This window comes from Balaenoptera borealis (genome assembly GCF_965194805.1).
Source record: "Balaenoptera borealis genome assembly, chromosome: X".
Classification (NCBI taxonomy): domain Eukaryota; kingdom Metazoa; phylum Chordata; class Mammalia; order Artiodactyla; family Balaenopteridae; genus Balaenoptera; species Balaenoptera borealis.
In genome coordinates, this window is record NC_138881.1 from 46615486 (window position 1) to 46628855 (window position 13370).

Genomic DNA, 13370 nt, shown 5'->3' on the forward strand with positions numbered 1-13370 from the left:
CACTCCCATTTACCATTGCAACAAAAAGAATAAAATACCTAGGAATAAACCTACCTAGGGAGACAAAAGACCTGTATGCAGAAAACTATAAGACACTGATGAAAGAAATTAAAGATGATACCAACAGATGGAGAGATATACCATGTTCTTGGATTGGAAGAATCAACATTGTGAAAATGAGTATACTACCCAAAGCAATCTACAGATTCAATGCAATCCCTATCAAATTACCAATGGCATTTTTTACGGAGCTAGAACAAATCATCTTAAAATTTGTATGGAGACACAAAAGACCCCGAATAGGCAAAGCAGTCTTGAGGCAAAAAAATGGAGCTGGAGGAATCAGACTCCCTGACTTCAGACTATACTACAAAGCTACAGTAATCAAGACAATATGGTACTGGCACAAAAACAGAAACATAGATCAATGGAACAAGATAGAAAGCCCAGAGATTAACCCACGCACCTATGGTCAACTAATCTATGACAAAGGAGGCAAAGATATACAATGGAGAAAAGACAGTCTCTTCAATAAGTGGTGCTGGGAAAACTGGACAGCTACATGTAAAAGAATGAAATTAGAATACTCCCTAACACCATACACAAAAATAAACTCAAAATGGATTAGAGACCTAAATATAAGACTGGACACTATAAAACTCTTAGAGGAAAACATAGGAAGAACACTCTTTGACATAAATCACAGCAAGATCTTTTTTGATCCACCTCCTAGAGTAATGGAAATAAAAACAAAAATAAACAAGTGGGACCTAATGAAACTTCAAAGCTTTTGCACAGCAAAGGAAACCATAAACAAGACGAAAAGACAACCCTCAGAATGGGAGAAAATATTTGCAAATGAATCAATGGACAAAGGATTAATCTCCAAAATATATAAACAGCTCATTCAGCTCAATATCAAAGAAACAAACACCCCAATCCAAAAATGGGCAGAAGACCTAAATAGACATTTCTCCAAAGAAGACATACAGATGGCCACGAAGCACATGAAAAGATGCTCAACATCACTAATTATTAGAGAAATGCAAATCAAAACTACAATGAGGTATCACCTCACTCCTGTTAGAATGGGCATCATCAGAAAATCTACAAACAACAAATGCTGGAGAGGGTGTGGTGAAAAGGGAACCCTCTTGCACTGTTGGTGGGAATGTAAATTGATACAGCCACTATGGAGAACAATATGGAGGTTCCTTAAAAAACTAAAAATAGAATTACCATATGACCCAGCAATCCCACTACTGGGCATATACCCAGAGAAAACCGTAATTCAAAAAAACACATGCACCCGAATGTTCATTGCAGCACTATTTACAATAGCCAGGTCATGGAAGCAACCTAAATGCCCATCAACAGACGAATGGATAAAGAAGATGTGGTACATATATACAATGGAATATTACTCAGCCATAAAAAGGAACGAAATTGAGTCATTTGTTGAGACGTGGATGGATCTAGAGACTGTCATACAGAGTGAAGTAAGTCAGAAAGAGAAAAACAAATATCGTATATTAATGCATGTATGCGGAACCTAGAAAAATGGTACAGATGAGCCAGTTTGCAGGGCAGAAGTTGAGACACAGATGTAGAGAATGGACATATGGACACCAAGGGGGGAAAACTGCGGTGGGGTGGGGATGGTGGTGTGCTGAATTGGGCGATTGGGATTGACATGTATACACTGATGTGTATAAAACTGATGCCTAATAAGAACCTGCAGTATAAAAAAACAAACAAAACAACTAATACTAAACTTTCATTGGGTTATTTGTATGGAAATATGTTAATTTAAATGTTTCAGACATTACATGAAATTTCTAAGAATCTTATATTTGTATGGAAATATGTATGGAAATATGTTAATATAAATGTTTCAGACATTACATGAAATTTCTAAAAATCATATTTGTATTTGTATGGAAATATGTATGGAAATATGTTAATATAAATGTTTCAGACATTACATGAAATTTCTAAAAATCTTATATTTGTACTTGTATGGAAATATGTATGGAAATATGTTAATATAAATGTTTCAGACATTACATGAAATTTCTAAAAATCTTATATGTTCTGGTATAATGTTATAAGTAATAATCCTAGTTATTACTTTAAAATGTATATCTCAGAAATAACTAATTTTCTTGTCAACTGCATTATTATGAACTGTCATCAAATCTTTAACAGTGGTCATTTTTAAGTCTTTTGTCATTTACAGACAGTTCTGGGTGTACTCTGATGAGTTTGCAAATATGTTCCTATAAAAGGGTTTCATCTTCAAGAAATACATGGAAAAGACTCTGACAAGTACAGGTTTCTGGTAACGGACTGTACTGCTGAACTGAATGAATAAGCATTTTCAGAACTCTAATGAAAAACTGATGAACTCATAAAAGTGCTAACAAAAGATCAAGATGAAAAAAAAAAATTAATTACATGGGACTGAGTGAACTGATGAGGATGAGTATAATTTTTGTGACTTTCTGTCTGAATTAAAAAAAAAAAAAAAAAATTCCACAAGGACTCAGAGGCAAAGAATATACAAATCAATTTTCACTGCAAAGTAAAGGAGCTGTTACAGTGGAGGATTACTGGACTGAATGTCAATACTATGACATAGTATGAGTGTGTTTCATGTTTGGTAATTGCAATCATTGTTGCTTTTGTTGTGGTCATCCATGTACAATGCTTGGTGTCAGTCGATTTATCTCTTGTAAAAATAAAATACAGTGTGTGTGTGTGAAAAAAAAAAAAAAAAATAATAGCTAAATTTACACCAGCAGCTGAGGCACTTTATATGTTTGACCTCATTTACTCCTTAGAACAGCCCTGAGAAGGAAAATCCCTCAGTTTACAGATGAGAAAACTGAGGTACAGGGATATTAAGTAACTTGAGCCCAAAGCCTCACAGCTGAACAGTTGTGTTCAGGATTCAACCAGGTCTATCTGAACACCCACCATGCACAATTCTCAAAATGGGACATCTGCCAGTGAAAGAGTAGCAGCTTTGGAATGAGATAAACTTGTGATAAATTTGATAAACTTCAAATCTAGGCTTGTGCTCCCTAAGTTGGATGACCTTGGTCAAGTTACTAACCTTTCTGAAATTCAATTGCCTCATCTGTAAAATGGGCAAAACAATAGCTGGTTTTCAGGGTTGCTGGAAAGATTAAATAATGACATAAAAACACATAGCACATAGTAGGTACTCAACAAATGGGAAACTATTATTCTATCTTCATCTCTTACAATGGTTTCTCTTCTTCTTGCTGGTCTTTTGTTTAATAGAGGACAGTCTTCCAGGTCACTGGATCTTAAAATCTCAGTTTTGGATGGGAGGGATGAATAAGGAGTTGTGTCACTTCTCACAATATCTTGGATTTCATCCATCCATTGCTCTATGAATATACTATCCACTGTGTAGTGGGTACCTTTATAGTGGGCACCTGGACCCTTGAGAACCTGGAAAGGTGGTGCTGAGAGCATGTGAACGACTTCACCTTCTGAAATGCTACACAGCCACAGAGACCAACTCAGTGATTACATTTCTTTGCCTCCTCTTGGCAACACAGGCCTACTCCTGCCTTCGGAAGATCTGACAGGCTGTGGCTACCTTAGGAATTTCTGTGGGACGAGAATAATAATATTAGTAATATATGCCAGGCACTGTTCTATAATTTAACTCATTTAATACTCTTATGAAGCATGAGAAAAAAAGAATTATAATTCCCTTTTTTTTTTTAATTTAATAGCTACTCTTTTTATTTATCTATTTATTTATCCTTAGCTGTGTTAGGTCCTCGTTTCGTGCGAGGGCCTTCTCCAGTTGCGGCAAGTGGGGGCCACCCTTCATCGTGGTGCGGGAGCCACTCTTCATCGCGGTGCGCGGGCCTCCCACTAACGCGGCCCCCCCCCGCTGCGGGGCACAGGCTCCAGACGCGCAGGCTCAGCAGTTGTGGCTCACGGGCTCAGTTGCTCCGCAGCATGTGGGATCTTCCCAGACCAGGGCTCGAACCCGTGTCCCCTGCATTAGCAGGCAGACTCTCAACCACTGCGCCACCAGGGAAGCCCTATAATTCCCTTTTTATGAGAAGAAACTGGCAGAGAGGTTAAGTCACTTTCCTAAGGTTATAGGAACAGTAAGTGGCCAAGCTGCAATTCAGACCCAAGCCATCTGTCTTCAGAGTCTCTTTTCTCAGCCAAAATGCTTGTTACTCCATCCATAGCAAGAACTGCATTTCTGCCCCCATTTCTCTCATCTGAATCCAGAAATTATCTCTTCATACCTAGATCACACAGTTTAAAATTTTCTACCTTTGTTGCCAATCTCCTTTTCATATACTTCATCCAGATCCCCTCAGAGAAGACTAGACTATCTTATGACAGGGCCACTTTCACCTTATCTCAAAAGGCCATTAGCAAGTCCCCACCCAAGTTCAGACTCCCTGGCCTGACACTTATGGTCATCCATCGTCTGGCCACTTATACCTAGCCAACCTGTAGTGATAATGATGAAAAGCTAATGAGTCTATAGTACTTACCGTGTGGCAAGTGCTGTTCTCAGAGCTTTTACATATATTATCTCATCTAATCCTTAGACAGAGTCTACGAGGAAACTGAGGCACAGAGAAATTAAGTAACTTGCTCAAGTGGGAGGGAGAAGATTTGAACTCAGGCAGGCTGGCTCCAGAATTCATTTTTTAACCTCTATTTATCTTACTCCATTCCCCAACAAGAAGCCTCCAATCCAAAAAGATCTGTTCATTCTTTTCTTCATTCATTCATTCACTCAACCAACAATGACGAAACACATGCTTAGCACAGTAGGGATACCAAGTTAAATTAGATATGTCTCCACCCTTGAGGCCCTTACAGTTTAATAAGGAACACAGAAAAGTACACTTATGATTGTAAGTACCATGAGAATGCTATGGAAGCACAGAAGGCCACTGAAATAAACTGGTGGTGGATGGTGTGAAGGGCTGTTAGGTAAAGGCATCTGAGAGGGCACGATTCCCAATGGGCAGAAGGAACAGCTTGTGCAAAGGCACAGAGGCATGAGACAGTCTGATACACTGAATGAACAATGAGTACTGTAATGCAATAGTATGGCTGGTGTAAAGGGCATGCATGAAGGGTTGACACAAGGTCAGGGAGGAGAGGTAACCAGAGGGCAAATCAAGAGGGCCTTGTGTGCTTACCAAGGAATCCCCTTCTCCTGGAATGCCTCCCTTTCCCCTCCAAAAGCTTAGCCTGCAAAATCCTTCCCAATTTCAAAACCTCTTCTTTGAGGTCATCCCTGATCAACTCAACCAGAAGTGAGCTCCATAGAAGGTACTAAGAGTAGTCTTCACACCTTTAATTAATTTGTTCATTTAAAGCAGTCAAACTTCCTTTTTTTTTCAAATTACATCTTACATGGCACTAGGATATACATAATAGAGAAAAGTTCTGGACAATGAATGGCTGCCTGGCCTGGTTGGTCTCTGCTGGCTTCCATCAATAGCGTCCAAAACATTTCTAAACTCTGGAACTCCACAGAACATCATATGAAAAACATCATTCTATTAAATTTTATTTAAATAGGATGTAATTATGGAATTATATAAACATTTAACTATTTCACTTTATTTAAATAGCAAGTAACATGAAATCTTAAGTTAGAGGATATGAGTTTGAATCTTGTCTCCTCCATTTACTGGCTGTATTATCCTGGACTAGTCACTTAAAGAGAGCCTCATTTTCTTCACCTGTAAAATGATGAAAATATTACCTATTGAAAAGGGTTATTGAGCAGATTACATGAGACACTGTATATGGAAGCACCTAACATAAAGCAGATGCTCAATAAATGCTCTAAGCTATAGGATGTGGCATGAGGATCTAAGGGGTTACTACTGATAAGGAGAGAACCACAAGATTCACTTCCAACTGCTCCCAGGGTTGCCAAGCACATTTAAGAACTTTGAAAACTATAACATGCTAGGAAGTCAACTTGATTCTAGGACAAAAATTAGTGGGTGAAGTTTTCTTGGGAAGCATGGGGTGAAGATCAGGCAAAGTATTTGGTACAGAGGACAAGAAAAGCCTCTCCCCGAAAAAACCAAATTCCGATACTGATGAGAGACTGACAAACTTGAGTGTACTCAACTGAGTCACCTCCTTGGAGCTCCATCTGAAGAAAAGAGCTCTCACCCAAGGACAGACTTGGTCCTTCCCATCTGAGAGGATTTTACACACCCAGAAAGGCAAGTGATATCTTCAAGGGCTTTTCTCTGGACCCCTATTTTCTTTCATCCTAAATCATTTCAATGGTGTGCCCTGTGGAAGTAGCTTGTCACTGAGTTGGTATATGTAGGATATAGGAGGGAGCTGGGATACTGCCATGGATAAAGATCACAAGTTACCCACTTGCCAATGAGACAACAGTGGGACCTGTCAGCCTGGAGGTCTGAGTTTTGAGGCTCCAAGTCAAACTGGGATCAGTGGCAGGGCCATTGCCTGAGTGTCAGCACTTACCTGCTGGGCCAACTTTGCAGCTGCTGCAGCCAAGCCTGTCTCAATGGAAGCTACCCGGGTCCCCTCACGCACAGGACGGTCCTGCTTCGGTAGAGTTGGGGTCACACGGGCTGCACAGGGAACAGGATGAAGACATTTATCTGAATGACAATCATATTCCCTACCTCTGAGCCCCCCAAAGGTGGTCTCATTGGTTTTCCTGCTTCTAGCTTTTTACAAAGCCAGATTTTGCTTCCCATTGGGTAAAAAGCTAATTCACAAATGCCCAAGGTACACAAAGCACACACTGATTAAAGGATAAAAGTTAATTTCCCTGAATTGGCATGTAAAGTTGTCCATGCTCTGCTCCCTACCTACCTCCCCAACCTTATTTCCACTCCCATATCCTCAGCTTCTCCAGACAGAATGGCTTCCTTATTACACCTCCAGAACACGTACAGCTCATCCTCTCCCCCTGTGCCTTCATCCTCACCATCTACACGGCCTGGAGTACCCTCTTCCCTTTTGTCCACCTCTTTAAAACCTGCCCATTATTCAAAAGTAAGCTGAAATCAATCTTCTATGCAAAACGTCCAGGACCTCTTTGGCTCACATTGACCTCTCCCCTCCCCTGAACTTATGTACAAGTCACTTAATACATAGCACATACTATCCTGTCTCATTCCCTAATGCTGATGTGTGTTATTCTATCTAATAACCAGGCTATGAGTTCCTAAAGAAGATCATCTTCTTGTATAACCTTTTTATATAATGCCTTAACAATCTTGAATCAAAAAATAGTTACTCATCCCACATTTTACATAGGAAGTGTATTTCAGGATAACCAAACAGCCCCAGATGATGAGGGAAAGCTGTTCTTTACAGAAGAATGTCAGCTAATAAATGTAAAAGGAATGACAAAATTAGAAAATCACAGGTTTGTAAGCCCTAATGAAATAACTGATTCTAGGGAATTGGATATTCACACAGTACCAAAGTATTATCTCACAGATGACTTGCTAGTCTCGAGAAAAAAAAACTAACCTTACAATGATGAAATCAGGAGATCATCCCCTTATTGTCACTAACAGAAAGATGGCCAACTTCATGCACCTCCTAATGCAATGCAATAGGAAATCTACAGCATCACCTGGGAAGTAGTTTTGCCAAGACCTAACATCAAGTAAGCAGTTCATATTACTTCCAGTTTTTAGAAAACACAGAGATTAAAAAAAAAAAAACAAGTTAAATGACACTGAGGGCAAACAGTCATCCTATAAGATAACTGGCCTGGTTTCTTTAAAAACACAATGTCACAAAGAAGCAAACAAACAAATCTAGAAGGTGGGATGTGCTAAAGGACAATTATACTAGTTTTTATAACAAATCAACAGGATCAAACAAAAAAGGAAGGGATTTCTCTAGATTAAGAGATATTCAAAAAACGTGACAGCCAAATGCCATATGGACCCTGTTCAGATCCAGATTTAAACAAATCCACTATGAAAATGCCTTTTTTTGTTAGACAATTAAGGAAATTTGATTATGGACTTAGTATTAGATAACATCAAGGAATTATCAAATTATTATTAATTTTGTTATGTATGATGACAGGACAGTGGTTATGTGAGAAAATGTATACTTTAGAGATGCATACTGAAGTACATGGTGGCGTGGGGAGGGAATGACACTATCTGGTATTTGCTTTAGACAGTTTTTAAAAAAAGAAGAAAGCTATAGATGAATCAACTATGGCAAAATCTTTATAACTGTTGATTCTCATTGGTGAGTGTACGGGATTTCACTCTTTTTAATTAATGAAAAAAGTCAATGTCACAGGAAAAAAAGAGGTGGTGGTGGTATCTGACCTAGATTTAAAGATTCCTTGGTTGGTTAGCTATTGTTATTAATATAAAGGAGACTTTCTGTATAAGCAGTATGCAGATTCTAGAACAGGCAATTCAGGAGGTTGAAGTCCTTTCTTTAAGGTGATATTGATATTTTACTTGTTTAAAAAATGATCTGAAGCAAATCTAGCAAAAATGTTAATGCACAATTTTCAGTCATGGATTCTTGGGTGTATTTTATATCGTTCTCCATAGTTTTGTGTGTGTGGTGGCTTTAAAGCATGGCCCCAAATTCTTTGACATTTTTCCTATTAATAGGTGGGGTCTATGTTCCCTCCCGTTGAACCTGAGCAGGCTCATTTGTAGCATATAGAATGTGACAGAAGTGACACTGCATGACTTCTGAGACTAGGTCAGAAAAGGCAACTTTAGTTTCTGCACTGCTTCCTGCAACACTCACTCACACTTAGAGCCCTGAGCAACCACATAAGAAGTCTGATTGCCTTGAGGCCATCAGGCAGTGAGGAAGCTAGTCACATGGAGAGGTCACATGTTGGCACTCTGCTTGGTACTTCCAGTCTTTGGATCCTCCCAGCCCAGCACCAGACATGTGAGTTAATGAGACTTCAGATGATTCAAACTCTTGGCCATCCAGCCTTCAAATTTTCCCAGCTGAGGCCCCAGACATCATGGAGTAGAGACAAGTTGTCCCCATTGTGTCCTTTCTAAATTCCTGACCTGTATAATACATAAGCAAGTTGTTTTAATCTGAAAAAAAATTAACCTCCTTGATTAGATCTGGATTTAGGGGGAAAAAAAACTATGTAAGACATTTTGTAGGGACAGTTGAGAAAATCTAATCATAGAATGGGTTATTAGAAGATCTTAGGGAATTATTAACTGCTAAGTATAACAAAGTTAGTGTGGTTATGTAGGAGGACATTCTTATTCTTAGGAGATACTGAAGTATTAATGTGCAGCCACCATAACATACTATAGTATGTTATGCTGGCTGCACATTACTTTAAAGTGGCTCAGCAAAAACTATGGACAGACAGATACAGATAATGAAGCAAATACAGAAAAATATTACAACTGTAGGATCTAAATATTGAGAATATGGGTGTTTGTGTACTCTCCTACATTTATGGATGTTTGAAAATTCTCATAATAAAAAATTTTAAATAATGAATGAGATTAAGAGATTATAATAACCAAATGAAATGTGTAGTCCTTGAATAGATCCTGGTTTAAATAAGCAAATTATAAAAGCTATTTTTGGTACAATTGGGGGAAATTTGAATAACGATTTGGTATTAAATAATATTAGGAAATAAATGTTACTTTACTTAGGTGTCAAATAATGGAACTATGGTTATGAAAGAAAAAGTCAGTTTCATAGAGATGCATACTGAACTAATATTTAGTATGTCACGATGGATGAAATCCACAAAAAAGGCAAAGTTAAGGACTTCCAAAACGTCACTTCTGAATTAAAACAATGAAAAAACTGGCAAAAATTGTCATAATAAACTTTTTCAGAACTCTGGAAATTAACCAAAGGTTTACAGCTACCTGGAGAGCATTTATTTAAGAAAAAGAGCTGAATCTCAGTAAGAGCAGTGAGCTTTGTGGCATTTTAACTTGCCCTAGACCCATCCACTTCTCCCCAGCTCAGTGGTAGCCTTGAAAAATAACAGGCCACATTGCCAGTGATGTAGGGAACAGCAAGGAGCTGGAGCTTTCTTTCAAAGCCTAGTGCTCCCTGGGGAGCATTTATCAAAAATATTTAAAGGCAAGTGCTTAATGTCACAGATGCTTAAGCTGATGGATAACAGTTATGGCAAACAACAGACTAACCCAAAAGCTGAAAAGGAAAAGTTGAGGAATGAGATATCCACTGGGGATTAGAAAAGCTCTCACATATTTCTGGGAATCTAAAAGACCATATGCATGAATAGGGGCTGTGTGCATGATCAGGAAAGACTTGAGAAATCCCAGGCACTCACCTCTGGCTGACGTTGAGGCTCTGCAAAGCAGGAAGTGAAGGCTAAGGCACAGTTGTAAATTGCCTGCCTGAGTGCTGAAGGTATGTCCCAACATGCACATAGAGCCCCTTGTCAAGCACTGGGAGATTTACTGGTTTCAGGCATTTAAGGAAATCTCTGTCCAATCATTAGCTGACCACTAAGCTAACTGAGTAGAAACTTCTACTTTAGTGACTTTTCTGAACAAATTCTGTAAATAAACAAATAACAACAAGCAGCAACAAAACAAACCCTGGGGAGTGAAGTAGGGAGTATCTGATTTCCAGAATTGCTACATTATTTTAAATGTTCAGTTTTCAAAAAAATTAGAAGATATGCAAAGAAACAGGAAAGGGTAGCCACACACAGGAAAAAAGTAATGGATAAAAACTCTCCCTGACTACCTGAACAAAGTTGGACCTACTAGACAAGGACTTTATACCACCTATTTCAAACATGTTCAAAGAGCTAAAGGAGATCATGTCTAAAGAACTAAATGAGAGTATGAGAATGACGTGTCACCAAATAAAGAATACCAATAAACAGACAGAAACCATAAAAAGGAATCAAATAGATATTTTAGAGTTGAAAAGTAACTTCAATTTTCATTTTTGAAATGAAAATTTCACTAGAGGGTTTCAACAGCAGATTTGAGTAGGCAGAAGGAAGACTTAGTGACCTTCAAGAAAGGTCAATTGAGATTATCCAGTCTAACGAACAGAAAGAAAAAAGAATGAGGAAAATGAGCAGAGCCAAAGGGACCTGTGGGATGGATCAAATTTGCCAACATATGCATATGGGAGGCCCAAAAGGAGAGAGAAAAAGGGGTGGAAAGACTATTTGAAGAAATAATGGCTGAAACTTTTCCAAATTTGACTAAAAAATTAATCTACATATGCAAGAAGTTCAACAAACTATATGTCAGATAAACTCAGAGACTACATATCATAACCAAAATCAAAGACAAAGAGAGGATCTTGAAGTCAGCAAAACAGAAGTGACTCATAACATAAAAGATTGAGTTTACTGATCATCAGAAAGCATGGAGGATAAAAAGCAGTAGGATGACATATTCAAAGTGCTGAAAGAAAATCACTGTCAACCAAGAATTCTACATCCAGCAGAACTATCATTCAAAAAACGAGAAATCAGGATATTCCTAAATAAACAAAAACAGGACTTCCCTGGTGGTCCACTGGTTAAGACTCCACGCTTCCACGGCAGGGGGGGGGGTTCGATCACTGGTCGGGGAAGCTCTGCATGCTGCTCAGTGTGGCCAAAAATTTGTTTAAAATAACAATAAATGATCATTCTTAAAAAAAAAAAAGTATAAAAAAACCCAGAGAAGGGCAGACAGTAGAAGCAAGAAGAACTACAATCCTGCAGCCTGTGGAACAAAAACCACATTCACAGAAAGATAGACAAGATGAAAAGGCAGAGGGCTATATACCAGATGAAGGAACAAGATAAAACCCCAGAAAAACAACCAAATGAAGTAGAGATAGGCAACCTTCCAGAAAAAGAATTCAGAATAATGATAGTGAAGATGATCCAGGACCTCGGAAAAAGAATGGAGGCAAAGATCGAGAAGATGCAAGAAATGTTTAACAAAGACCTAGAAGAATTAAAGAAAAAACAGAGATGAACAATACAATAATTGAAATGAAAACTACACTAGAAGGAATCAATAGCAGAATAACTGAGGCAGAAGAACGGATAAATGACCTGGAAGACAGAATTGTGGAATTAACTGCTGTGGAACAGAATAAAGAAAAAAGAATGAAAAGAAATGAAGACAGCCTAAGAGACCTCTGGGACAACATTAAACGCAATAATATGTGCATTATAGGGGTCCCAGAAGGAAAAGAGAGAGAGAAAGGACCAGAGAAAATATTTGAAGAGATTATAGTCGAAAACTTCCCTAACATGGGAAAGGAAATAGCCACCCAAGTCCAAGAGGTGCAGCGAGTCCCATACAGGATAAACCCAAGGAGAAACACGTCGAGACACATAGTAATCAAATTGGCAAAAATTAAAGACAAAGAAAAATTATTAAAAGCAGCAAGGGAAAAATGACAAATAACATACAAGGGAACTCCCATAAGGTTAACAGCTGATTTCTCAGCAGAAACTCTACAAGCCAGAAGGAAGTGGCATGATCTACTCAAAGTAATGAAAGGGAAGAACCTACAACCAAGATTACCCTACCTGGCAAGGATCTAATTCAGATTCGATGGAGAAATCAAAAGCTTTACAGACAAGAAAAAGCTAAGAGAATTCAGCACCACCAAACCAGCTCTACAGCAAATGCTAAAGGAACTTCTCTAAGTGGGAAACACAAGAGAAGAAAAAGACCTACAAAAATAAACCCAAAACAATTAAGAAAATGGTCATAGGAACATACATATCGATAATTACCTCAAACATGAATGGATTAAATGCTCCAACCAAAAGACACAGGCTTGCTGAATGGATAAAAAACAAGACCCATATATATGCTGTCTACAAGAGACCCACTTCAGACCTAGGGACACATTCAGACTGAAAGTGGGGGGATGGAAAAAGATATTCCATGCAAATGGAAATCAAAACAAAGCTGGAGTAGCAATACTCTTATCAGATAAAACAGACTTTAAAATAAAGAATGTTAGAAGAGACAAGAAAGGACACTACATAATGATCAGGGGATCAATCCAAGAAGAAGATATAACAATTATAAATATATATGCACCCAACATAGGAGCACCTAAGTACATAACGCAACTGCTAACAGCTCTAAAAGAGGAAATCGACAGTAACACAATAATAGTGGGAGAGTTTAACACCTCACTTATGCCAATGGACAGATCATCCAAAATGAAAATAAATAAGGAAACAGAAGCTTTAAATGACACAATAGACCAGATAGATTTAATTGATATTTATAGGACATTCCATCCAAAAACAGCAGATTACACTTTCTTCCCAAATCAAGCAT

At 38.2% G+C, this 13370-nt stretch overlaps 1 protein-coding gene across 4 annotated transcripts in view; it reads right to left on the reverse strand.

Moving 5' to 3' along the window:
* PHF8 (PHD finger protein 8) overlaps positions 1–13370 on the reverse strand; it is a 91801-nt gene that overhangs the window by 5189 nt on the left and 73242 nt on the right. For 3 of the 4 annotated variants that reach the window (XM_082376571.1, XM_082376570.1, XM_082376572.1), the window contains one exon: positions 6541–6650. In XM_082376571.1, coding sequence (XP_082232697.1) covers positions 6541–6650 — 110 coding nt within the window. Of the gene's footprint in view, positions 1–2646; positions 5772–6540; positions 6651–13370 lie in introns of those variants that run through there. The other variant, XM_082376573.1, reaches the window with a different exon arrangement.